This window comes from Pristiophorus japonicus, unplaced genomic scaffold, assembly GCF_044704955.1.
Source record: "Pristiophorus japonicus isolate sPriJap1 unplaced genomic scaffold, sPriJap1.hap1 HAP1_SCAFFOLD_705, whole genome shotgun sequence".
Taxonomy (NCBI): Eukaryota; Metazoa; Chordata; class Chondrichthyes; family Pristiophoridae; genus Pristiophorus; species Pristiophorus japonicus.
Genome location: NW_027254619.1, coordinates 168504 through 194854, shown reverse-complemented (window position 1 = coordinate 194854; position 26351 = coordinate 168504). Strand labels below are relative to the sequence as shown.

Sequence of the window (26351 nt, the reverse complement as noted above, 5' to 3'; positions counted from 1 at the left end):
GGATGAAGGGACTGAGTGTAACATAGCCAAATTTTCTGATGATACAAAAATAGGCGGGAAAGCAAGGAGGAGGACGCAAAGAATCTACAAAGGGATATAGATAGGCTCAATGAGCGGGCAAAAATCTGGCAGATGGACTATAATGTGGTAAAATGTCAGGTTAGCTCCTTTTGGTAGGAAAAATAAAAAAGCAAATTATTATTTAAATGGAAATGATTACAAAATGCTTTAGTCCAGAGGGATCTAGGGGTTCTTGTACATGAAACTCAAAAGATTAGCATGCAGGTAAAGCAAGTAATCAGAAGGCAAATGGAATGCTGGCCTTTATTGCAAGGGGGATAGAGTATGAAAGTAGGGAAGTCCTGCTACAATTGTACAGGGTATTGGTAAGACCACACCTGGAGTACTGCACACAGCTTTGGTCTGGACTTGTCTCCATTCCCGTGCCAAGGGGATTGCTACACCAGACGGGAGGGGCAACATTTGGGGACACGGATTCCCCAACAATTCCCATTCCCCTTCTTTCTGGTGGATAATGGAGGGGCCACTGTGTGTAATGTGCAAGTCAGTAAGAATTATCAGCAAGCTCTTTCTAATTGGAGATTTTATTCAGTGGAAACTTTCACACACTATTGTAGATTTTGTACCAAAGATCAGTTTAGGATTAAAGTAAAAGTTCATAATTTTGTTGCAAACTAACTTTCTGTTGAGAGTCGCTGAATTAAGGGGAAAGATAACACACAGCGTTTCTTAAATGGACACTGCAGCCCCGAGAACACAATCAGCAATATATCCAGAATATTAAAGTCCAGCCCAGTTATCGGGTTATTATCAGCAGAAACAAACCCCAACTGTCAGAATGAACATGGTTCAGTCGGGATGTGATTAACAGCAGCAATAACAGCATATTCCAACTCCTGCAGTCACTTGTGAACTCGCTGGTGTGTCAGCAGGTCGGATGTACAAGTGAATCCCTTCCCACACTCAGAGCAGGTGAACGGCCTCTCCTCAGTGTGAATTCGCTGGTGTCTCAGCAGATGGAATGAATGAGTGAATCCCTTCCCACACTCAGAGCAGGTGAATGGCCTCTCCCCAGTGTGAACTCGCTGGTGTATCAGCAGGTTGGATGACTGACTGAATCCCTTCCCACACTCAGAGCAGGTGAACGGCCTCTCCTCAGTGTGAATTCGCTGGTGTCTCAGCAGATGGAATGAATGAGTGAATCCCTTCCCACACTCAGAGCAGGTGAATGGCCTCTCCCCAGTGTGAACTCGCTGGTGTCTCAGCAGGTTGGATGACTGAGTGAATCCCTTCCCACACTTGGAGCAGGTGAATGGCCTCTCCCCAGTGTGAACTCGCTGGTGAGCTACAAGTTTGGATGACCGAGTGAATCCCTGCCCACACACGGAGCAGGTGAATGGCCTCTCCCCAGTGTGAACTCGCTGGTGTCTCAGCAGAGTGGATGGCTGACTGAATCCCTTCCCACACACTGGGCAGGTCAATGGCCTCTCCCCAGTGTGATTGCGTCGATGAATTTCCAGCTCAGACGGTGATCTGAATACCTTCCCACAGTCACCACAGTTCCACGGTTTCTCCATGGTGCGGGTGTCCTTGTGACTCTCCATGGTTGGATGATCAGTTGAAGCCTCGTCCACGCACAAAACACGTTTACAGTTTCTCCGCGCGGTGAATGGTGCGATGTTTTTTCAGGCTGTGTAACTGGTTAAAGCTCTTTCCATAGGCAGTGGAACACTCACTCGGGTGTGTGTGTGTCTCGGTGCCTTTCCAGTCACACTGACATTTGAAATCTTTTCCCACAGGCAGAACAGGCAAACATTTCTCCTTCCACTTTCAAAGGCCAATGATATTCAGGTCCTGAAGAATCGATTGACTCCGTCAGATCTTGATGTGATGTTTGGTTTGTGCTTCCTGTCTGAAAATCTCCCCTTCCAATATTCTGTAAAAGGAGATAATAAAACTCATCGCTGTCAGTACAAGACAGAAATTCAGAATAGACAATCTAGGGACCAAGTTTCAACAGGAGTTGCTCCTATTTTTTTGGAACGACGAGTTTTTTTTTGAGTATCCTAGAAATCGCAATTCTCCCCATTTAGTTTGCTCCAGTTTCAGTCGGTTAGTTCAGTTTTTTTTTTAGTTCAGTTTCTTTTTGGTTCAGTTCTTTTTTTCCAAAAGAAGGCGTTACCAGCCACTTACGCCTGTTTTGGCCATTTAAGTAAGTTTAGACAGCGAAAAGTTACTCCAAACTAACTTAGGCCTGAGTAAATGTCCATTTTGATATGCTCAGAAAAACCTTGCGGACACTTTAGCAATCAGGCGCAGGTAGCCAGAGTTAAGGGGAGGGGGAAGTGAAGTTAGAGGGAAGTTAGTGGATTTTCCAAAGCATTAAACATTTCACTTTTAAAAATAAAGAACCATCATCAATAATAAATGATCAATAAATCAATCAATAAATAAATCAATAAATAAAATAAATCAATAAATCAATAAATAAAAAATGATAAGTTCCTACCTCACCTACTGCAGCACCTATGCGTTGGGGAGCACCGGGAGCCCTCCAGCAGCACACGGCCCACACTCAGCCCTGCCTGCCTGCCTGATTACATTTTCAAGGGGAAGAGCTCGGGTGTGCCCCGCCGCCGAGGAGGTGGTCCGTTGGGGCCCACTGCCGAGGAGGTGGTCGGGCGGCCCCATCGTGGAGGAGGTGTTTAGGTGGGCCGGCGAGGAGGCCTTGAGGTAAGAGCAGTGGTGGCGAGGTGAGGCCCGAGGTTGGGCAGCGGCGAGGTGAGGGGCGGTGAGGCAAGGCCTGAGGTTGGGCAGCTGGAATTAGAAAGCAAAAATCAAGAAAGTGAGTTTGAAGGAGAGAGGAAACAAGCAGGAAAAAAGGGTAAAAAAAACAAACTTAAAGGCACTTTGTCTAAATGCACGTAGCATTTGTAACAAAATAGATATATTGAGACAAATGGGTATGATCTGATAGCCATTACAGAGACGTGGTTACAAGGACCGGTAATTAAATATTCAGGGGTGCTTGACAATCCGGAAGGACAGACAGAAAGGAAAAGGGGGTGGGGTAGCTCTATTGATAAAGGATGGAATCACTGCAATAGTAAGAAATGATACTGTCTCAAATGATAAGGATGTTGAAACAGTTTGGGTGGAGATAAGGAACAATAAGGGGAAAAAGTCACTGGTGGGCATAGTCTATAGGCCCCCGAACAGTAGCAACTCTGTTGGTCGGAGCATAAACCAGGAAATAGTGGGGGCTTGTAAAAAGGGAACAACAATAATCATGGGTAATTTTAATCTCCATATTGGTTGGATAAATCAAATTGGTCAGGGCAGCCTTGAGGAGGAGTTCATGGAGTGCATAAGCGACAGGATCCTTGAGCAGTATGTAACAGAACCAACCAGGGGGCAGGCTATCTTAGATCTGGTCCTGTCTAATGAGACAGGATTAATAAACAATTTCCTAGTAAAGGATCCCCTCGGAATGAGTGATCAGAGCATGACTGAATTTCAAATTCAGATGCAGGGTGAGAAAGTTGGATCTCTAACCAGCGTACTAAGCTTAAATAAAGGAGACTATGAAGGTATGAGGGCAGAGTTGGGTAACTTGGACTGGGAAAATAGATTAAAGTGCAGGACGGTTGATGAACAGTGGTGTACATTTAAGGAGATATTTCACAACTCTCAAGAAAAATCTATTCCAGTGAGGAGGAAAAGGTGCGAGAGAAAATAGAGCCATCCATGGCTAATTAAAGAAATAAAGGCCATTATCCATTAAAAACAGGGCATACAAAGTGACCAAATCTAGTGGGACGACAGAAAACTGGGAAGCTTTTAAAAACCAGCAAAGAATAATTAAAAAATGAGTAAGAAAGGGAAGATAGACTGTGAAAGTAAACTAGCACAAAATATAAAAACAGATAGCAAGAGTTTCTATAGGTATATAAAAAGGAAAAGAGTGGCTAAAGTAATTGTTGGTCCTTTAGAGGACGAGACCAGGGAATTAGTAACGGTGAACAGGGAGATGGCAGAAACTCTGAACAAATATTTTGTGTCCGTCTTTACAGTAGAGGACACTAATATTCCAACAGTGGATAGTCAAGGGGATACAGGGGGGGAGGAACTTAACACAATCACTAAGGAGGTGGTACTCAGTAAGATAATGGGATTAAAGGCAGATAAAACCCCTGGACCTGATGGCTTGTATCCTAGAGTCTTAAGAGAAGTAGCGGCAGGGATTGTGGATGCATTGGTTGTAATTTACCAAAATTCCATGGATTCTGGGGAGGTCCCAGCAGATTGGAAAACTGCAAATGTAATGCCACTATTTCAAAAAGGAGGCAGACAAAAAGCAGGAAACTATAGACCAGTTAGCCTAACATCTGTGATTGGGAACATGTTGGATCCATTATTAAAGAAGCAGTAGCAGGACATTTGCAAAAGCAAAATTCAGTCATGCAGAGTCAGCATGGATTTATGAAGGGGAAGTCATGTTTGACAAATTTGCTGGAATTCTTTGGGGATGTAATGAACCGGGTGAATAAGGGGGAACCAGTGGATGTGGTGTATTTGGACTTCCACAAGGCATTTGACAAGGTGCCACATAAAAGGTTACTGCACAAGATAAAAGTCCACGGGGATGGGGGTAATATATTAGCATGGATAGAGGATTGGCTAACTAACAGAGAACAGAGAATCAGGATAAATGGTTCATTCACTGGATGGCAACCAGTAACTAGTGGGGTGCCACAGGGATCAATGCTGGGACCCCAACTATTTATATTCTATATTAACGACTTGGAAGAAGGGACTGAGTGTAACGTAGCCAAGTTTGCCGACGATACAAAGATGGGAGGACAAGTAAAATCTGCAAAAGGACACAGACAGGCTCAGTGAGTAGGCAAAAATTTGGCAGATGGAGTATAATGTTAGAAAGTGTGATGTCATGCACTTTGGCAGAAAAAAAATCAAAGAGCAAGTTATTATTTAAATGGAGACAGATTGCAAAGTGCTGCAGTACAGTGGGACCTGGGGGTACTTGTGCATGAAACACAAAAGGATAGTATGCAGGTACAGCAAGTGATCAGGAAGGCTAATGGAATGGAGTATAAAAGCAGGGAAGTCTTGCTACAGTTGTACAACGTATTGGTGAGGCCACACCTGGAATACTGCGTGCAGTTTTGGTTTCCATATTTACGAAAGGATATACTTGCTTTGGAGACAGTTCACAGAAGGTTCACTAGGTTGATTCCATGGATGAGGGAGTAAGGTTGAGTAGGTTGGGCTTCTACTCATTGGAATTCAAAAGAATGAGAGGAGATCTAATCAAAATGTATTAGATATAAGGGGGCTTGTAAAGGTGGATGCAGAGAGGCTGTTTCCACTGATGGGGGAGACTAGAATTGGAAGGCATGATCTTAGAATGAGAGGCCGCCAATTTAAAAGAGAGATGAGGAGAAATTTCTACTATCAGACGGTTGTAAATCTGTGGAATTCACTGCCTCAGAGAGCTGTAGAAGCTGGGACATTGAATAAATTTAAGACAGAAATCGACAGTTTCTTAAACGATAAGGGGGGATAAGAGGTTATGGGAATCGGGCAGGGAAGTGGAGCTGAGTCCAAGATCAGATCAGCCATGATCTTATTGAATGGCGGAGCAGGCTCGAGCAGCTGTATGGCCTACTCCTGCTCCTATTTCTTATGTTCTTATAAGGTGCTGACTCTGGCTGGGTTCAGTTCTACACTCACTGGTTCCCCTCCCCTGAAGGTGCTGAGTCTGTCTGGGTTCAGTTCTACACTCACTGGTTCCCCTCCCCTGAAGGTGCTGACTCTGGCTGGGTTCAGTTCCAGACACTGACATCATTCACTTTGTTCCTGCACCAACATGGCCGCGCATGCGCTTTGCTACTCACTGAATATCGATGGCAGACCGTTGAACCTGACTTCCTACAACAAAATGTCCGCCGTTAGATGGGCCTGTGACCGGGAGAAAGCCCCGAAGCTGCAACCGCCGATATTCCGGTTATTATTTCGGGCTTGCGGCGGGCACCGGTTGTTTATGAAGCCTCGCCGGCTCCCCGCTGGTTCATTACTCCGCTCTGCACCGATGAAAAGGACACTTCTGAGGAGCGTGCCGAAAACATACTGCCTCCGCCATTACCCGCACCGCACATGCTCCAAAGCCCCACCCCCCCCAGGACCCGCGCCTGCGCACTGAGCTCCTGTAGTCTGAGGGCGGCTCATTCTTCCCCACGGGACATGCTGGGTACATAAGACCATGAGAAATAGGAGCAGGAGTGGGCCACCCGGACCCCCGGGCCTGCTCCCCATTCAATAAAATCATGGCTGATCTGATCATAGAGTCAGCTCCACATCCCTGCCCGCTCCCCAGAGCCCTTTACTCCCTTATCGCTCAAAGATTTGTCCATCTTCGCCTTAAATATATTCAATGAACCAGCCTCCACTGCTCTCTAGGGCAGAGAATTCCACATATTTACAACCCTCTGAGAAAAGAAATTCCTCCTCATCTCAGTTTTAAATGGGCTGAGGAGAAAGGCTGCATTTGTGAATAGAACAGGATTTACTGTGATTGCATTGGACACTGAAACATGTTCATTCTGGCAACTCTTGTTCATTTCTGATGATCTTAATAACCCTTATACCTGAGCTGGAAATTGATATCCTGTATAAATATTGAATAAATTATCTGTGTTTGAAACACAGTGTTTCGAATATTTGATTGCTCCGTGATCACAGGAGACCAATTGATGTTTCATTTTAGTGCTTTTTCTTAATCTAACTTATATCACTTCTTACCGAGTTTGCCTTCTATCATTTAAACCCCAAACTTGTTCTGTTTGAGGTCCTACAAGACGAATTTATGGAGCTAGGAGCTAAATTAAAAAGTAGGACCTCAAAGGTAGTAATCTCAGGATTGCTACCAATTCTATGTGCTGGTCAGAGTAGGAATCGCAGGATAGCTCAGAGGAATACGTGACTTGAGGAGTGGTGCAGAAGAGAGGGTTTCAAATTCCTGGAATATTGGAACCGGTTCTCGGGGAGGTGGGACCAGTACAATTGATCTACACCTGGGAAGGACCAGAACCAATGTCCTCGGGGGAGTGTTTGCTAGTTCTGTTGGGGAAGGGTTAGACTAATATGGTTGGGGGATAGGAACCTATGCAGGGAGGCAGAGGGAAGTAGAATGCGGGCAGAAGCAAACCCATTGTAAATGTCAACAATTGTATTTAAGTGTTGTTCAGAGGGCAGTGTCATTAAATTAGAATTTTTTTTACATCAACAACAATACCAGGAATCAGAGAGTGTAGATAAATGGAGTAGGATTCAAGAGTAGAAAGAAGAAAAGTAAAAGTGGAGGGCAGAGAAACCCAAGACAAAAAGCAAAAAGGGCCACATTACAGCAAAATTCTTAAGGGGCAAAGTGTGTTGGAAAGACAAGCCTGAAGGCTCTGTGCCTCAATGTGAGGAGTATTCATAATAAGGTGGACGAATTAACTGCACAGATAACTGTTAACAGATATGATGTAATTGGCATCACGGAGACATGGCTCCAGGGTGACCAAGGCTGGGAACTCAACATTCAGGGGTATTCAACATTCAGGAAGGATAGACAGAATGGAAAAGGAGGTGGGGTGGCGTTGCTGGTTAAAGAGGAAATTAACGCAATAGTAAGGAAGGACATTAGCTTGGATGATGTGGAATCAGTATGGGTCAAGCTACGGAATACAAAAGGGCATAAAACGCTAGTGGGAGTTATGTACACACCACCAAACTGTAGTAGTGAGGTTGGGGGCAGCATCAAATAATAAATTAGGGATGCGTGCAATAAAGGTACAGCAGTTATCATAGGCGACTTTAATCTGCATATTGATTGGGCTAACCAACCCGGTAGCAATGCAGTGGAGGCGGATTTCCTGGAGTCTTTTACGGATGGTTTTCGAGACCAATATGCCGAGGATCCAACTAGAGGGCTGGCCATCCTAGGCTGGGTGATGTGTAATGAGAAAGGACTAATTAGCACTCTTGTTTGCGAGGCCCCTTGGGAAAGAGTGACCATAATATGGTAGAATTCTTTATTAAGATGGAGAGTGACACAGTTAATTCAGAGACTAGGGTCCTGAATTTAGGAAAGGTAACTTCGATGGTATGAGACATGAATTGGCTAGAATAGACTGGTGAATGATACTTAAAGGGTTGTCGGTGGCTTGGCAATGGCAAACATTTAAAGATCACATTGATGAACTTCAACAATTGTATATCCCTGTCTGGAGTAAAAATAAAATGGGGAAGGTGGCTCAACCGTGGCTAACAAGGGAAATTAAATAGAGTGTTCAATCCAAGGAGGAGGCATATCAACTGGTCAGATAAAGCAGCAAATCTGAAGACTGGGAGAATTTTATAATTCAGCAGAGGAGGACAAATGGTTTAATTTGGAGGCGGAAAATAGAGTTTGAGAGGAAGCTTGCTGTGAACATAAAAACGGGCTGCAAAAGATTCTATAGATATGTGAAGAGAAAAAGATTAGTGAAGACAAACGTAGGTCCTTTGCAGTCAGATTCAGGTGAATTTATGATGGGGAACAAAGAAATGGCGGACCAGTTGAACAAATACTTTGGTTCTGTCTTCATGAAGAAAGATACCAATAACCTTGTGGAAATACTAGCGGACCGAGGGTATAGTGAGAAGGAGGAGCTGAAGGAAATCCTTATTAGATGGGCAATTGTGTGAGGGAAATTGATGGGATTGAAGGCAGATGAATCCCCAGGGCCTGATAGTCTGCATCCCAGAGTACTTAAGGAAGTGGCCCTAGAAATAGTGGATGCATTGGTGATCATTTTCCAACCATCTATCAACTCTGGATCAGTTCCTATGGGCTGGAGGGTTGCTAATGCTACACCACTTTTTTAAAAAGGCGGGAGAGAGAAAACTGGTAATTATAGACCAATTAGCCTGACATCAGTAGTGGGAAAAATGTTGGAATTCATTATTAAAGATAAAATAACAGCGCATTTGGAAAGCAGTGAAAGGGTCAGTTCAAGTCAGCATGGATTTATGAAAGGGAAATCATGCTTTACAAATCCTCTAGAATGTTTTGAGGATGTAACTAGTAAAGTGGACAAGGGAGAACCAGTGGATGTGGTGTATTTGGACTTTCAAAAGGCTTTTGACAAGGTCCCACATAAGAGATTGGTGCGCAAAATTAAAGCACCTGGTATTGGGGGTAATGTACTGACGTGGATAGAGAACTGGTTGGCAGACAGGAAGGAGAGAGTTGGGATAAAGGACTCCTTTTCAGAATGGCAGGCAGTCACTAGTGGGATGCCGCAGGACTCAATGCTGGGATGCCAGCTAATTACAAGATAAATTAACGATTTAGATGAAAGAATTGAGTGTCATATCTCCAAGTTTGCAGATGACACTAAGCTAAGTGGCGGTGTGAGCTGTGAGGAGGACGCTAAGAGGCTGCAGGGCTACTTGGACAGGTTAGGTGAGTGGGCAAACTGATGCCAGATGCAGTATAATGTGGATAAATGTGAGCGAATCCACTTTGGTGGAAAAAGCATGAAGGCTGGGCCTTTATTCATTGGAGTTTAGAAGGATGAGAGGGGATCTCATGGAAACATATAAAATTCTGATGGGACTGGACAGGTTAGATGGAGGAAGAATGTTCCCAATGCTGGGGAAGTCCGGAACCAGGGGACCTTATCTAAGGATAAGAGGCAAGCCATTTAGAACTGAGATGAGGAGAAACTTATTCACTCAGAGAGTTGTTAACTTGTGGAATTCCCTACCGCAGTGAGTTGTTGATGCCAGTTCATTGGATATATTCAAGAGGGAGTTAGATATGGCCCTTATGGCTGAAGGGATCAAGCGGTATGGAGAGAAAGCAGGAAAGAGGTACTGAGGGAATGATCAGCCATGATCTTATTGAATGGTGGTGCAGGCTTGAAAGACCGAATGGCCTACTCCTGCACCTATTTTCTATGTTGCTATGTTTCTATGTTTGAGTACATGAGTTGTGGTTGTAGTAGACTTAAATGCAGTGTCTTACTTTAAATTCAGCTGAAATCGTTTGAACCACCCCTTTATTGAACTGTCTTGCATAAGATTTATCATGGGTGACTTTAATATGGATATAGATTGGGCTAACCAAACTGGAAGCAAGATGGTGGAGGAGGATTTCCTGGAGTGCATAGGGGAGGTTTTCTAGACCAATATGTCGAGGAACCAACTGGGGGGAGGCCATCTTAGACTGGGTGTTGTACAATGAGAGAGGATTAATTAGCAATCTCGTTGTGCGAGGCCCCTTGGAGAAGAGTGACCATAATATGGTGGAATTCTACATTAGGATGGAGAATGAAACAGTTAATTCAGAAGCCGTGGTCCAGAACTTAAAGAAAGGTAACTTTGAATATATGAGGCGTGAATTGGCTAGGATAGATTGGCAAATGATATTTACGGGGTTGACTGTGGATGGGCAATGGCAGACATTTAGAGACCGCATGGATGAACTACAACAACTGTCCATCCCTGTCTGATGTAAAAATAAAAAAGGGAAGGTGGCTCAACTGTGGCTATCAAGGGAAACAGGGATAATATTAAAGCCAAGGAAGTGGCATACAAATTGGCCAGAAATAGCAGCGAACCCGGGGACTGGGAGAAATTTAGAACTCAGCAGAGGAGGACAAAGGGTTTGATTAGGGCAGGGAAAATAGAGTCCGAGATGAAGCTTGCAGGGAACATTAAGACAGACTGCAAAAGTTTCGATAGATATGTAAAGAGAAAAAGGTTAGTAAAGACAAACGTAGGTCCCCTGCAGTCAGAATCAGGGGATGTCATAACGGGGAACAAAGAAATGGCAGACCAATTGAACAAGTACTTTGGTTCGGTATTCACTAAGGTGGACACAAACAACCTTCCAGATATAAAAGGGATCAGAGGGTCTAGTAAGAAGGAGGAACTGAGGGAAATCCTTATTGATCGGGAAATTGTGTTGGGCAAATTGATGGGATTGAAGGCCAATAAATCCCCAGGGCTTGATGGAATGCATCCCAGAGTACTTAAGGAGAGTACTTGGAAATAGCGGATGCATTGACAGTCATTTTCCAACATTCCATAGACTCTGGACCAGTTCCTATGAAGTGGAGGGTAGCTAATGTAACACCACTTTACAAAAAAGGAAGGAGAGAAAAAACAGGTAATTATAGACCGGTCAGCCTGACATTGGTAGTGGGTAAAATGATGGAATCAATTATTAAGGATGTCATAGCTGCGCATTTGGAAAGAGGTGACATGATAGGTCTAAGTCAGCATGAATTTGTGAAAGGGAAATCATGCTTGACAAATCTTCTGGAATTTTTTGAGGATGTTTCCAGTTGAGTGTGTTAGTGTGAATGTTTTGAAGAATCACTCAACACTCAGAGTCGGTCCCAACGCCAATGCGGGCTTTATTTTTGCTAGCAGGGAGGAAGCCTCGGGACTGGATCCAGGCACTTCTCTCCGATGAACAAAGAAACTCATCGATATTTATATGTTTTACAATAGTTCTTTACAGTTACTCAGCCCACTTCAGCTGGACACAATCCAATCATAACGATTATAGATTACGTTTAGGTTTCTTTAACCCAATAGAATTCTCCTGATATCTCAGGGGCTGTATGTTAGGTTTTTGTCAGCTCGGGCTGATTAATGATCTCGTTATGTGAGGCAGGTTCCCCCCTTATCTCTGTTCCTCGGGGCTCGGCTGTGTGAAGTCACTGATTATACAAGTGTACTATAAAGGTTCGTTATAATTATCTTGTATCCAAGGCATTCCTGGTAGTGGGCCTCACTAGGTCATTGCTCGGTCAGCCTCAGTCAGTAGTTCATTACTTGACTAACTGAGTACCCATCATGCTTGGGCAGCCATTTTATATGTGGCCACTTTAAACTTATATGAGTTTAGATATATCCAGCAAGTGTCTAATGCCGAGTGTTTTGATATATTCAGCAGGTGCCTAATGCCTACAACAAGTGGACAAGGGAGAACCAGTTCATGTGGTGTATTTGGACTTTCATAAGGCTTTCGACAAGGTCCCACACAAGAGATTAATGTACAAAGTTAAAGCACATGGGATTGTGGGTAGTGTGCTGACGTGGATTGAGAACTGGTTGGCAGATAGGAAGCAAAGAGTAGGAGTAAATGGGGACTTTTCAGAATGGCAGGCAGTGACTAGTGGTGTCCCGCAAGGTTCTGTGCTGGGGCCCCAGCTGTTTACATTGTACATTAATGATTTAGACGAGGGGATTAAATGTAGTATCTCCAAATTTGCGGATGAGACTAAGTTGGGTGGCAGTGTGAGCTGCGAGGAGGAAGCTATTTGGCTGCAGAGTGACTTGGATAGGTTAGGTGAGTGGGCAAATGCATGGCAGATGAAGTATAATGTGGATAAATGTGAGGTTATTCATTTTGGTGGTAAAAACAGAGAGACAGACTATTATGTGAATGGTGACAGATTAGGAAAAGGGGAAGTGCAACGAGATGGGTGTCATGCTACATCAGTCATTGAAGGTTGAAATGCAGGTGCAGCAGGCAGTTAAGAAAGCAAATGGCATGTTGGCCTTCATAGTGAGGGGATTTGAGTACAGGGGCAGGGAGGTGTTACTACAGTTGTACAGGGCCTTGGTGAGGCCACACCTGGAGTATTATGTACAGTTTTGGTCTCCTAACTTGAGGAAGGACAATCTTGCTATTGAGCGAGTGCAGCGAAGGTTCACCAGACTGATTCCTGGGATGGTGGGACTGACATGTCAAGAAAGACTGGATCAACTGAGCTTGTATTCACTGGAGTTCAGAAGAATGAGAGGGGATCTCATAGAAACGTTTAAAATTCTGATGTGTTTAGAGAGGTTAGATGCAGGAAGAATGTTCCCAATGTTGGGGAAGTCCAGAACCAGGGGTCACAGTCTAAGAATAAGAAGTAAGCCATTTCGGACCGAGATGAGGAGAGACATCTTCATCCAGAGAGTGGTGAACCTGTGGAATTCTCCACCACAGAAAGTTGTTGAGGCCAATTCACAAAATATATTCAAAAAGGAGTTAGATGAAATCCTTACTACTCGGGGGATCAAGGGGTATGGCGAGAAATCAGGAATGGGGTATGAAGTTGCATGTTCAGCCATGAACTCATTGAATGGTGGTGCAGGCTCGAAGGGCCGAATGGCCTCCTCCTGCACCTATTTTCTATGTTTTCTATGTTTCTATGTGAGATTTGAAATCCGTTACTTTCTGTATCAGTTAACCCGGTTTTGGAACCGATTGAATTTAACAAACTCATCCACACATTTTACACGTGATAGCCTGTGAAATATCGTGATATTTGTAATTGTTATTGCCACAAACTCCGTTCCCTAGTCACTGATTCCATCCCTCTTCCCAACTTCTGCCTGACGCCGAACCAGTCTGTTCACAACCTTGGTGTCATACTTAACCCTGAAATAAGTTTTTGACCACATATCCACATCATAACTAAGATTGCCTATTTCCACTTCTGTAACATCGCCCGTCTCTGCTCTTGCCTCAGCTCATCCACTGCTGAAGCCGTCATCCATGCCTTTGTTACTTCTGGTCTTGACAATTCCAATGCACTCCTCCCACATTCTACCCTACATAAACTAGAGTTGATCCAAAACTCGGCTGCCCGTGTCCTAACTCACACCAAGTCCTGCTCACCTATCACCCCTCTGCTCGCTGACCTACACTGGCTTTTGTTAAGCAATGCCTTGAGTTCAAAATTCTAATACTTATTTTCAAATCCCTCCATGGCCTCGTCCCTCCCTAGCTCTATAAACTCCTCCAGCCCCACATCTGCTCCCCCCACCCCCACACCCCGGCCAAAAAGATAGCTGCCTTCCTGAGCATCCCTGATTATAATTGTTCAACCACTGGTGGCTTTGTTGGCTGTGCCTTCTGTTGCCCAGGCCCCAAGTTCTGGAATGCCCAGCTTAAACCTTCCTGTCTAACCCGTGCTGTACCTGCCCTGGCAGTTTTTGATGGGATCGTGTGTAGCAAGCTTTTCTCTGTATCTAGTGGACATAGTCTCAGAAAAAGTGGCCACCCATATAAAACTGAGATGTGGAGGAATTTCTTCTCTCAGAGGATTGTAAATCTGTGAATTTTCTGCCCCAGAGCGCTGTGGAGGCTGGGTCATTGAATATATTTAAGGCGGAAATAGACAGATTTTTGAGCGATAAGTTAGTAAAGTGTTCTGGGGAGCGGGCAGGGAAGTGGAGCTGAGTCTGTGATCAGACCAGCCATGATCTTATTGAATGGGAAGCATGCTCGGGGTCCGGGTGGCCCAGTCCTGTTCCTATTTCTCATGGTCTCCACCCACCGAGCCTGTTTTTTTTTCTTGTCTCTAATGGCCACTGATCATTATCCCACCACTCACATTCTATCCTGATTAATGTTGTTCTAACTCCTGCCAGTACCATTTGAATTCGGCCCATCCTCCCTTTTGTCTCTCTAATCTCTCCTGCCTTCCCCCTATCACAGACCTTCCCTGTTGTCCTTTCTCCCCCTCCCCCTTTCAGTGCTCCTTCAGTATATATTCTTTCCCAGCACTCTCCAGTTGTGACGGAGGGCCGCGGCCCCGCCCCCTCTGACGCTGCCCACAGATGCTGCCTGAGCTGCGGACACTTCCGGCATCTTCTGTTTGTGTCGCCAGAGACACTTTCCCTTCAGCACCGCGCGCCCTGGATTGTTCGCCGATTGATTGATTGGTGCCGTGGCCCCGCCCCCCCCCCCCTCCGCTGATTGGCGCGGAGCAGTGCGCGCTGGGTGGGCTGGTGCCCCGCGCCGCCTCGCCATTGGCTGCGAGCTGAGTGCTGCGCGCGCGCGGGCGGTTGGCGGTTTGTTGGCGGGTTCCGCTCGCGGCCTTTGAACTCGGGGCCCGGGTAAGGCGGGGCGGATTGTGCGCAGGCGTGAGGCCAGCCTATTGGCCGCGGACGGACGGACGATGTTTCGCCACCGCCGCCGTCGCGGAGGATGTAGCAGCGCGCCCGGCCTCCCTGCGGACTCACGCGGGCAGCGAGATTTGGCCGCCGAGTCGGCGGGTGGCGGCTGCAGGGCACCTTCAGGCGGGGACGGGCCTTGGTTACTGTCGGTGAATGAGGGGAATACGGCCGCCATTTTGGGCAGCGCGGGACCGCCCGCCGCAGGGAGCGACAGGGGCGGGGCTTCCTCGACATCACAATGTTGCCATTGTCCCGCTGCAGGGCAGGGAGCATGCGCGGCGGCCATCTTACTGCAGGGAGGCCATCAGGTGCAGGATGGGGACCAGTGACATGAATACATGAGAACATCAGAAATAGGAGATGCTTCGGCCATTTGCCGCCATTCAATAAGGTGATGGCTGCAGCATCTGGGGTGGTTCTCCTTGGAGCAGTGAAGGTGCAGGGCAGGTTTAACAGAGGTGCTCACAATCAGGAAGGCTTTAGATTGAGTCAGGGAGCAGAGTTGTTCTGCTCACACAATCAGAATGGTTACAGCACGGAAGGCCATTCAGCCCATTGAACCCTTGCTGACTCCCAGCTAGTTACAATGCCCCGCCCTTTCCTCTGGCCCTGCAAATGTTTTCTTTCAGATAATTATACAACTCCCTTTTGAAAGCCGTGATTGAGTCTGCCTCCACCACCTTTTTCAGGCCGTGCATTCCAAATCGTAACCACTTGCTGCATAAAATAGATTTTTCTTATATCACCTTTGGTTCTTCTGCCAATTCACTCATGTACCAGCAGGTTGGATGAATGAGTGAATCCCTTCCCACACACAGGGCAGTTGAACGGCCTCTCTCCATTGTCACGGCGTCGATGAGTTTCCAGTGCAGAGGGGCAATTGAATCCCTTCCCACAATCCCCACATTTCCACGGTTTCTCCATGGTGTGGGTGTCCTTGTGTCTCTCCAGGTTGGACGATCAGTTGAAGACTGATCCACACACAGAACATGTGTGCGATTTCTCCCCACTGTGAATGGTGCGATGTTTTTTCAGGCTGTGTAACTGGTTAAAGCTCTTTTCACAGGCAGTGCACTGGAACACTCTCACTCGTGTGTGTGTGTCTCGTTCATCCCACCTGCTGGTATACGAGCGAATTCACACTGGGGAGAGGCCGTTCAACTGTCCTGTGTGTAGTTGCTCTGTGTGCCTTACCTGCAGTCCACCAAAGAGTGCACCATCGGAGCAGGCCAGGGAGCAGCATGGCGGCCTGGCGCAACAGTCTGCACGGCCCCTGGCCTGCGAGCACCATCGGAGCAGGCCAGGGAGCAGAAAGAGAAGCATGGCGGCCTAGCCCAGCAGACTGAGAGGCCCCAGGCCTGCAAGCACCATCGGAGCAGGCCAGCGAGCGGACGAAGCAGCGTGGTGGCCTCGACCAGCAGTCTGAGCGGCCCCCAGCCTGCGAGCACCATTGAAACAGGCCAGGGAGCGGAAGGAGCAGTGTGAAGGCATATCGCTCCAGGGAGCAGCACGTGCTGCAGCAGGAGAGCAACGGCAGTGAAACGGGACGTCGCCAGGGTCCAGGTCAGTGATTGGAGCGTGGGCACGTACAGCAGGAGGGGCGAGGTTGGAGCGAAGGAGCAGCGAGAGATTGTAGAGGGACGTGATCGGGGCCCAGGAGGGGCAGAGTTCAGGGCCTAGAAGAGGCGAGGGCCCAGGTGCAGCACAGGCCAGCCCACACTGCGATATGTGTGTGCACTAGGTCCGTGCAGCAGAGCTGGTCTCCAGTCATCTTGGTTAATCCTTGCTACTGGACCAAGACCTCTGTCAAGCTCGAGTGGTGGCTGGCATGCAACGGTCACCACCCGTTAAAAATTCCATGCTCAGACATCTTCCATCCTTCAAGATTTAGTTTCGACCTGGAATTTTAGGTCCTTCATTGAAACACCTGTGAACTTTTTAACGTGGAAGCAAATCATCCGCGATTCGAGGGACTGCCTATGAGGATGATCTTCTGCCAATCATCATAAATCTGTCTCCTCTGGTTCTCAACACTTTAGTGGGAACAATATCTTTCTATCTGATCTGTCTGGATCCTTCATGATTTTGAACACCTATCAATTCTGCTCTCAACCTTCTCTGCTCAAAGGGGAACAACGCCAGCTTCTCCAGTCTATCCACATAACTGAAATGGCTCATCTCATGAATCATTCTTGTAAATCTTTTCTGCACCCTCTCGAAGGCCATCACATCCTAATGTGCAGTGCCCAGAATTGGACACAATGCTCCAGTTGAGGCTGAATCAGTTTTACAAAGGTTCATCATAACCTCCTTGATTTTGTACGCCATGCCTCTATGATGCCCAGGACACTGTAAGCTTGTTTAACTGCTTTCTCAACCTGTCCTGCCACCTTCAGTGATTGGTGCACGTACACCCGCTGTTCTCACTGTTCATGCAGCCCCTTTAGGATTGTATCCTTTAGTTTATCTTGCCGCTCCTCGTTCATTTATTCATGCTTCTCTAATTTTATTTCTTAGCTCAGATTCACGGCCTCAATTTATTACTTCCTCTGAGCCCCTCAACTTAATCTGGCAGCATAATGTTGGCGAGTGGTGATTGATTGCCCTGGGAAGCAACAGGAAGAGAGCTCAGAGATCGGTGGTGTTATGCTCATAATAAAGTGATACAACTGAGCACTGTAGAAAATGAGTAAGTGTGACGTTAGCTCCTTTATTCAGACTCCAGCGTGGGAAGCCTGCTTATATACAATGCTTCCAAGGGATGCTGAGATCCAACAGGTAAGCCCTCTGATGGCAGTATTATACAGGTTGCCTGGGGTTGCAAACATGATATCACTCCCTCCCAAAGGCAATAGTACTCTTATTTACAGGGTGAGACGATTTGGGGCTTTTCACTCCCTTGTCGATCGTCTCGGTGCAAATGCGAGTGTCGGTGAGTTGGTTGGTTCTTCACTGGGCTGCTGGACAGCTGGCCTTTCCGGGCTGCTGGGGATGGTGAGTTCAGTTTCGTGGTCAACCGTGATGTCGGTTGCCACTTGTGTGTATGTTGGAGGGTCGAAGTTGGTGGTGTCCTCATCAGGTTGCTCGTGGCTGTTTGTGAATCGCAGTTTGGTTTGGTCCAAATGCTTTCTGCACATTAGTCCATTGGCAAGTTTGACCTGAAACACACTACTCCTTTCTTTGGCTATGACAGTGCCAGCAAACCATTTGGGACCATGTCCATAATTGAATACAAATACAGGGTCATTGACTTTAATATCGCGTGAAACATTTGCGCGATCATGGTACATGCTTTGTTGATGCCACCTATCCTCGATGTGATCATGGAGATCAGGGTGGACAAGAGAGAGCCTTGTTTTGAGCGCCCTTTTCATGAGCAGCTTGGCTGGGGGAACGCCGGTGAGCGAGTGGGGTCTGGTGCGGTAGCTGAGCAGGACTCGGGACAGGCGGGTCTGCAGGGAGCCTTCCGACACGCATTTCAAGCTTTGCTTGATGGTCTGGACTGCCCGTTCTGCCTGACCGTTGGTTGTGGGCTTGAACGGGACAGATGTGATGTGCTTGATCCCATTGTGGGTCATGAATTCCTTGAAGTATGGCCCATTGTCGTTGACAAAGAAATCGGGCAGGCCGTGCATAGCAAACATGACTTTTAGGCTTTCGATGGACGTGCTTACAGACATTATTACACATTCAATCCATTTTGAATAGGCATCCACAACAACCAAAAACATTTTGCCTAGGATCGGGCCCGCAAAGTCAACATGGATCCTCGGCCAAGGTTTGGAGGGCCATAACCACAAATTTAGCGGTGCCTCTCTGGGTGCATTGCTCAGTTGAGAGCAACTGTTGCATTGGTGCACGCACGACTCTAAGTCTGCGTCGATGCCGGGCCACCATACATGGGCTCTGGCTATAGCTTTCTTCATTACTATGCCTGGGTGGGTATTGTGTAGGTCGCGTATGAACATTTCCCTGCCTTTCTTTGGCAAAACCACGCGATTACCTCACAAAAGACAGTCCACCTGTATGGACATTTGCACCGCTGGAACGACTTGATCTCTTCATGTATCTCCACTGGGACGCTGGACCAGCTCCCATGAAGGACACAGTTCTTTTACAAGGGACAGTAAAGGATCCTGGCTGGTCCAGGTCCTGATCTGGCGGGCCGTAACGGTTGACTTTTCATTTTCGAATGCATTCATCACCAAGAGCAAGTCTGCAGGCTGTACCATTTCCACCCCGATGGTGGGCAATGGTAGCCGATTTAGAGCATCAGCGCAGTTCTCTGTGCCTGGTCTGTGGCGGATTATATAGTTGTATGCAGCCAGCGTGAGCGCCCATCTTTGGATGCGGGCAGAGGCATTGATATTAATCCCTTTGCTCTCTGAGAATAGTGATATGAGTGGCTTTTGATCAGTTTCTAGATCAAACTTGCGACCAAACAGATACTGGTGCATTTTTTTCACCCCGTAAGTGCATGCCAGAGCTTCTTTTTCAATCATGCTATAGGCCCTTTCGGCCTTGGACAAACTTCTGGAAGCATAGGCGACCGGTTGCAATGTTTCCGATTCGTCAGCTTGTTGTATCACACACCCGACCACGTATGAAGGCGCATCACAAGCGAGCACTAAACATTTACATGGGTTATACAGAACAAGCAGTTTGTTGGAACATAACAGATTTCTGGCTTTCTCAAAAACAGCCTCTTTTGATCTCCCCCATACCCAGTCATCTCCCTTGCATAGCAGCATATGTAGGGGTTCTAGCAAGGTGCTTAACCCAGGTAGGAAATTACCAAACTAGTTGAGGAGCCCCCGGAGCGACCGCAGCTCCATCATGTTCTGTGGTCTCGGCACGTTCTTGATGGTCTCCGTCTTGGCGACGGTGGGTCTGATGTCATCTGCCGCAATTCTTCTCCCTAAGATCTCGACCTCTGGTGCCAGGAAAATACACTTCGAGCATTTCAACCTGAGTCTCATGCGATCTAGCTGACTTAGAACCTCTTCCAGGTTCTTCAAGTGTTTGATGGTCTCCCAACCTGTGACCAGTATGTCATCCTGGAAAACCATGGTGCACGGAACTTAGCAGACTCTCCACGTTCCTTTGGAAAATTGCCGCGGCTGATTGAATCCCAAACGGGCACCTATTTTAGATGAACAGACCTTTGTGCATGCTGATGCAGGTGAGGCCTTTCAAAGATTCCGCCAGCTCCTGCGTCATGTAGGCCGAGATCAGGTCCAAATTGGTGAATTACTTTCCTCCAAACAGAGTCGCAAATAGTTCGTCTGCCTTGTGTAGCGGGTACTGGAACTGCAGCAAAAAACGGTTATTTGTTACTTTATAGTCCCCACAAATTCTGACCATGCCGTCTTCTTTGAGAACCGGAACAATAGGACTGGCCCACTCGTTGAACTCCACTGACGCGATGATGCCTTCTTGCTGCAGCCTGTCCAGCTCAATTACCACTTTCTCTCGCATCATATATGGTTTGTGTACCGGGAACCAAGTGGATTTGTACCTTTGACCCCGAGAAACTTCCGATGCCTGGCTCAAACAATGACGGGCACTTGCTCAGAACCTGGGCACATGAGGCATCGTCAATGGATGGAAATGCTCGAATGCCGTCCCAGTTCCAGCGGATATTTCTTCGCCAGCTTCTGCCAAACAGTTTGGGGCTATCTCCTGGTACAATCCATAGTGGGAGTTCGTGCACTGCTCCATCATAGGATCTTTTACTGCTGCGCTGCCAATTACAGGGATCAGCTCTTTGGTGTAAGTTCTTAGCTTGGTATGAATGGAGCTAAGCTTTGGCCTTTTTGCCTTGTTGCACCACAGCCTGTCAAAGGCCTTTTTGCTCATCATCGACTGACTCGCACCCGTGTCCAGTTCCACAGATACTGGAATTCCATCCAGTTCAACTTTTAGCATGATCGGTTGGCATTTCATGGTGAAGGTCTGTACCCCATACACTTCTGCCTTTCTCGGTTCGAGTCTGTAGTTCAGCCTGCTCCGCCATGGATCTGTTCTCCTCTGCAACGTGGTGGTTTGCAGAGTTTGCAGCTCGTCTGCACATTCGCTGCAGGTGTCTCATTGTTTCACACCCTTTGCACAGATAGTGTATGAAGCGGCATTGATGGGCTTGATGATCACTTCCACAGCTCCAACAAGGTGTTAAATGCATCGCATTAATGATTAATGGTGGATTCTGGGTCATCTGAGGTCTTGCAGCTGCCGGCGTGTACGTTCTGCCATATGCATTTCTGCCTAAAAACGACATTACTTTGTGTACAGTACTTGCCGAAACCTCGTTATGCTGCGAAATTTGTTTGGTGTTATCGCTGGTGGACATAAATGCCTGGGCTATCGTTATGGCTTTGCTCAGATTCGCTGTTTCAACAGTTAATAGTTTGCACAGGATCACCTCATGGCCAATGCCAAGCATTTGCTCAAGGAATCCATCGAATTCGCAATAGAAATATAGAAACATAGAAAATAGGTGCAGGAGTAGGCCATTCGGCCCTTCAAGCCTGCACCACCATTCAGTAAGATCATGGATGATCATTCACCTCAGTTCCCCTTTCCTGCTTTCTCTCCATGCCCCTTGATCCCTTTAGCCGTAAGGGCCATATCAAACTCCCTCTTGAATATATCCAATGAACTGGCATCAACAAGTCTCTGCGGGAGGGAATTCCACAGGTTAACAACTCTCTGAGTGAAGAAGTTTCTCCTCATCTCAGTCCTAAATGGCTTACCCCTTATCCTTAGACTATCTCCCCTGGTTCTGGACTTCCCTAACATCGGCAACATTCTTCCTGCATCTAACCTGTCCAGTCCCATCAGAATTTTATATGTTTCTATGAGATCCCCCCTCATCCTTCTAAACTCCAGTGAATACAGGCCCAGTCGATCCAGTCTCTCCTCATATGTCAGTCCTGCCATCCCGGGAATCAGTCTGGTGAACCTTCACTGCACTCCCTCAATAGCAAGAACGTCTTTCCTCAGATTAGGAAACCAAAACTGTACACAATATTCCAGGTGAAGCCTCACTAAGACCCTGTACAACTGCAGTAAGACCTCCCTGCTCCTAAACTCAAATGGTATGTTGGCTAGTTATGAACGCCAACATACCATTTATCTTCTTCACCGCGTTTTGCACCTGCATGACAACTTTCATAAACTGATGTACCATGACACTCAGGTCTCACTGCACCTCCCCTTTTCCTAATCTGCCGCCATTCAGATAATATTCTGCCTTCGTGTTTTTTTCACCAAAGTGAATAACCTCATATTTATCCATATTATACTGCATCTGCCACGCGTTTGCCCACTCACCTGACCTGTCCAAGTCACCATACAGCCTTTTAGCGTCCTTCTCACAGCTCATCTCCTGCAAGGCGCCTTAGTTCGGTAATGTAGCTCGCCACTTCCTGGCCTTCAGACCGCTCACACGTATGGAATCGATACCTTGCCATCAGAACGCTTTCCTTCGGATTTAGGTGCTTTCGGAACAGTGTACACAGTTCTTCATAGGATTTGCTTGTTGGTTTCATTGGAGCGAGAAGATTCTTCATGAGGCCATAGGTCGTTGCCCCGCAGACAGTGAGGAGGATCAGCCTTCGTTTGGCAGTGTTCTCATCCCCTTCCAGCTCGTTGAGAACAAAGTATTGGTCGAGTTGCTCCATGCAGGCCTCCCAATCGTCCCTTTCTGAGAATTTCTCCAGGATGCCAACAGTTCTCTGCATTTTCGTGTGGTTGTTCGTTATCTCGTCGCTATTGTGTTCCTAACACAGATGAGACTGCACACAGGGAGGTTAAAGTAACAGTGACCTCAGTCTTTATTAAGACACTCCAGAGTGAGAAACAGGCCTTAGGGGCCGGCTTACATACAGTGCTCCCAAGGGATGCTGGGATCCCTTGGGATGTCAGGGGATGCACTCCCTGGTGGCGGAACATGGGAGTGCATGCTTTACAGATACACAACATCACTTCCCCCTGAAAGTCAAAGTGAAAACTATTTACAAGGAGAGGCGGTCGGAAGCCTTTCTTTCCCTGGTGGACCGCCTCAGTACAAATGTCTATTCTGGTGTGTTGGCTGTGCCCTCGCTGTGCTGGCATGTTGTTGGCCCTGCAGGGCTGCTGGGTGAGCCTGGCCTTGCTGGGCTGCTGGGCATGATGGGTTCGATTTCCTGGTCCAGGGTGGTGTCATTGATCCTTTGGGTGTGTGTTGTGGGCTCGAAAAAGGTGGTGTCTGCTGTGGTTTGTTCAGGGCAGACTGTGAACTACAGCCTCGTTTGGTCCAGGTACTTTCCACAAATTTGTCCATTGTCTAGTTTGACTCCAAACACTCTACTCCCTTCTTTAGCTATCACCGTGCCCGCGATCAACTTGGGACCATGTCCATAGTTTAGCACATACACAGGGTCATTCAGATCAATTTCCCATGACACTGTGGCGCCACTATTGTTTACATTTTGTTGCTGCTGCCTGCTCTCTACCTGATCATACAGGTTGGGGTGAACCGGCGAGAGTCTGGTTTTAAGTGTCCTTAAGAATAGCTCAGCCGGGGTCACCTGTGAGCAAATGGGGTCTCGTGCGGTAGCTGAGCAGTACTCGGGACAGGCGGGTTTGGAGTGAGCCTTCTGTGACTCGTTTAAGGCTCTGTTTGATTGTTTGTACTACCCCTCTGCCTGCCCATTGGAGGCTGGTTTAAACGGGGCCGAGGTGACATGTTTGATCCCTTTGCAGATCATGAATTCTTTAAATTCGGCACTGGTGAAGCATGGCCCGTTGTCACTGACCAGTATGTCAGGCAGGCCATGGGTGGCAAACATGGCCCTCAGGCTTTCAATGGTGGTGGTGGCGGTGCTTCCCAACATTATTTCATATTCAATCAATTTTGAAAAATCATCCACCACCACCAGGAATATTGTACCGTGAAACGGGCCCAGATAGTCGACATGGATTCTTGACCATGGTCTGGAGGGCCAGGACCACAAACATAGTGGTGCCTCAACTGAGCACACACGCGGCATTGCCGTACACAGGACTCTAAGTCAGAGTCGATACTGGGCCACCACACGTGGGATCTGGCTATTGCTTTCATCATTACTATACCCGGGTGTGTGCTGTGGAGATCCGAGATGAACGTCTCCCTGCCCTTTTTGGGTAGCACTATGCGGTTACCCCACAACAGGCAGTCTGCCTAAATGGACAACTCGTCCTTTTGCCACTGGAACGGCTTGATTAGCTCTTGCATTTCAACGGGAATGCTGGCCCAGCTCCCATGCAGTACACAGTTTTCTTTACTAGAGACAGCAGAGGATCTTGGCTGGTCCAAGTCCTAATCTGGCAGGCTGTGACAGGCGATTTATTATTTTCAAATGCTTTCATGACCATCAACAAGTCTACGGGCTGTGCCACGATCAACAAGTTTGCAGGCTGCGCAATTTCCACCCCCGTGGTGGGCAATGGTAGCTGGCTGAGAGCATCTGCACAGTTCTCGGTGCCTGGCCTGTGGCGGATGGTATAGTTATACGCTGATAGTGCGAGTACCCACCTTTGTATGTGGGCTGAGGCATTAGTATTTATCCCCTTGTTTTCAGCGAACAGGGATATGAGGGGCTTGTGATCGGTTTCCAGCTCAAATTTGAGGCCAAACAGATATTGATGCATTTTCTTTACCACGAACACACACGCTAATGCCTCTTTCTCAATCATACTGTAGGATCTCTCGGCCTTAGAAAAGCTCCTGGAGGTATAGGCGACATGTTGCACTTCCCTGCAATGTTAGCTTGTTGTAATGCACACGCGACTCCGTACGCTGATGCAGCACATGCTAGCACAATTCTTTTACACGGGTTATACAATACAAGCAGCTTGTTGGAGCATAAAATGTTTCTGGCTTTCTCAAAAGCAATTACTTGTTTTTTCCCCATACCCAGTTCTCACCTTTATGCAATAACACATGTAGGGGCTCTAAGAGGGTGCTTAATCGTGGTAGGAAGTTACCAAAATAGTTGAGGAGTCCCAGGAACGATTGCAGCTCCATGACGTTCTGTGGCCTGGGAGCATTCCTAATAGCCTCTATCTTGGCGTCTGTGGGCCGAATGCCATCCGCTGCGATCTTTCTCCCCAAAAACTCAATTTCTGTTGCCATGAAGATGCATTTAGACCTCTTCAGCTGCAGCCCTATGCAATCCAATCGCTGGAGGACCTCATCCAGGTTTTGTAGGTGCTTGACGGTGTCCCAACCCATGACCAATGTGTTGTTCTGAAAAACCACCATGCGTGGTATCGACTTGAGTAGGCTCTCTATGTTTCTCTGGAAGATCGCTGCAGCAGACCGAATTCCAAACGGGTATCTGTTGTAGATGAACAGTCCCTTGTGCGTGTTGATGCAGGTGAGGCCTTTCGAAGACTTCTCCAGCTCCTGCGTCATGTGAGCCGAAGTCAGGTCGAGCTTGGTGAACATCTTGCCTCCTGCCAGCATCGCAAATAGGTTGTCTGCCTTAGGTAGCGGGTATTAGTCCTGCAGCGGGAAACAATTAATAGTTACTTTATAATCGCTGCAAATCCTGACCGTGCCATCACTTTTGAGTACTGGAACAATCGGGCTGGCCCACTCGCTGAATTCCACTGGGGTGATGATGCCCTCGCATTGCAGCCTGTCCAGCTCGATTTCCACTCTCTCCCTCATCATGTGAGGTACCGCTCGCGCCTTGTGGTGAATGGGTCATGCCAATTGGATCTGCACCTTCGCCCCGGAAAAGTTTCCAATGCCTGGCTCAAAAAGGGAAGGAAATTTGTTAAGAACCTGGGTACATGAGGCCTCATCGACATGTGATAGCGCTCAGATGTCATCCCAGTTCCAGTGGATTTTGCCCAGCCAGCTCCTTCCAAGCAGTGTGGGGCCATCGCCCGGGACAATGCAGAGTGGCAATTCATGCATCATGCCCTCGTAGGTGACCTTGACCATGGCACTGCCCAGGACAGTGACAAGCTCTTTGGTGTACATACTCAGTTTCGTGTGGATGGGGCTCAGGGCTGGTCTGAGTGCCTTGTTGCACCACAGTCTCTCAAACATCTTTTTACTCATGATGGACTGGCTAGTGCCAGTGTCCAGTTCCATGGCTATGGGTAAGCCATTCAATTTTACATTTAGCATTATAGGTGGACATTTCGTTGAAAATGTGTGCACCCCGTGTACTTCAGCATCTGCCTCCTCTCTCAGGCTCAAAATTACTTTGATCCACCATGAACCGATCTTCCTCTGCCATGTGGTGGTTGGCAGGTTTCACAGAGCTTGCAGC

At 47.2% G+C, this 26351-nt stretch overlaps 1 protein-coding gene across 3 annotated transcripts; it reads right to left on the bottom strand.

The window, feature by feature from the left end:
- Positions 1–586: 586 nt before the first annotated feature.
- Positions 587–6183, bottom strand: LOC139256304 (zinc finger protein 211-like). 3 transcript variants are annotated; one of them, XM_070874182.1, is made up of 2 exons: positions 5940–6183; positions 587–1957 (listed from the first exon to the last, which is right to left on the bottom strand). In XM_070874182.1, the coding sequence occupies exon 2, from the start codon at positions 1623–1625 to the stop codon at positions 924–926; it is 702 nt and encodes a 233-aa protein (XP_070730283.1). In that variant the 5' UTR covers positions 1626–1957; positions 5940–6183; the 3' UTR covers positions 587–923. The 3 variants fall into 3 exon arrangements, with proteins under 3 accessions (XP_070730283.1, XP_070730282.1, XP_070730284.1); XM_070874181.1 differs by lacking the exon at positions 5940–6183 and adding an exon at positions 2531–2670; XM_070874183.1 differs by lacking the exon at positions 5940–6183 and adding an exon at positions 2536–2670.
- Between the last annotated feature and the right edge of the window lie 20168 nt (positions 6184–26351).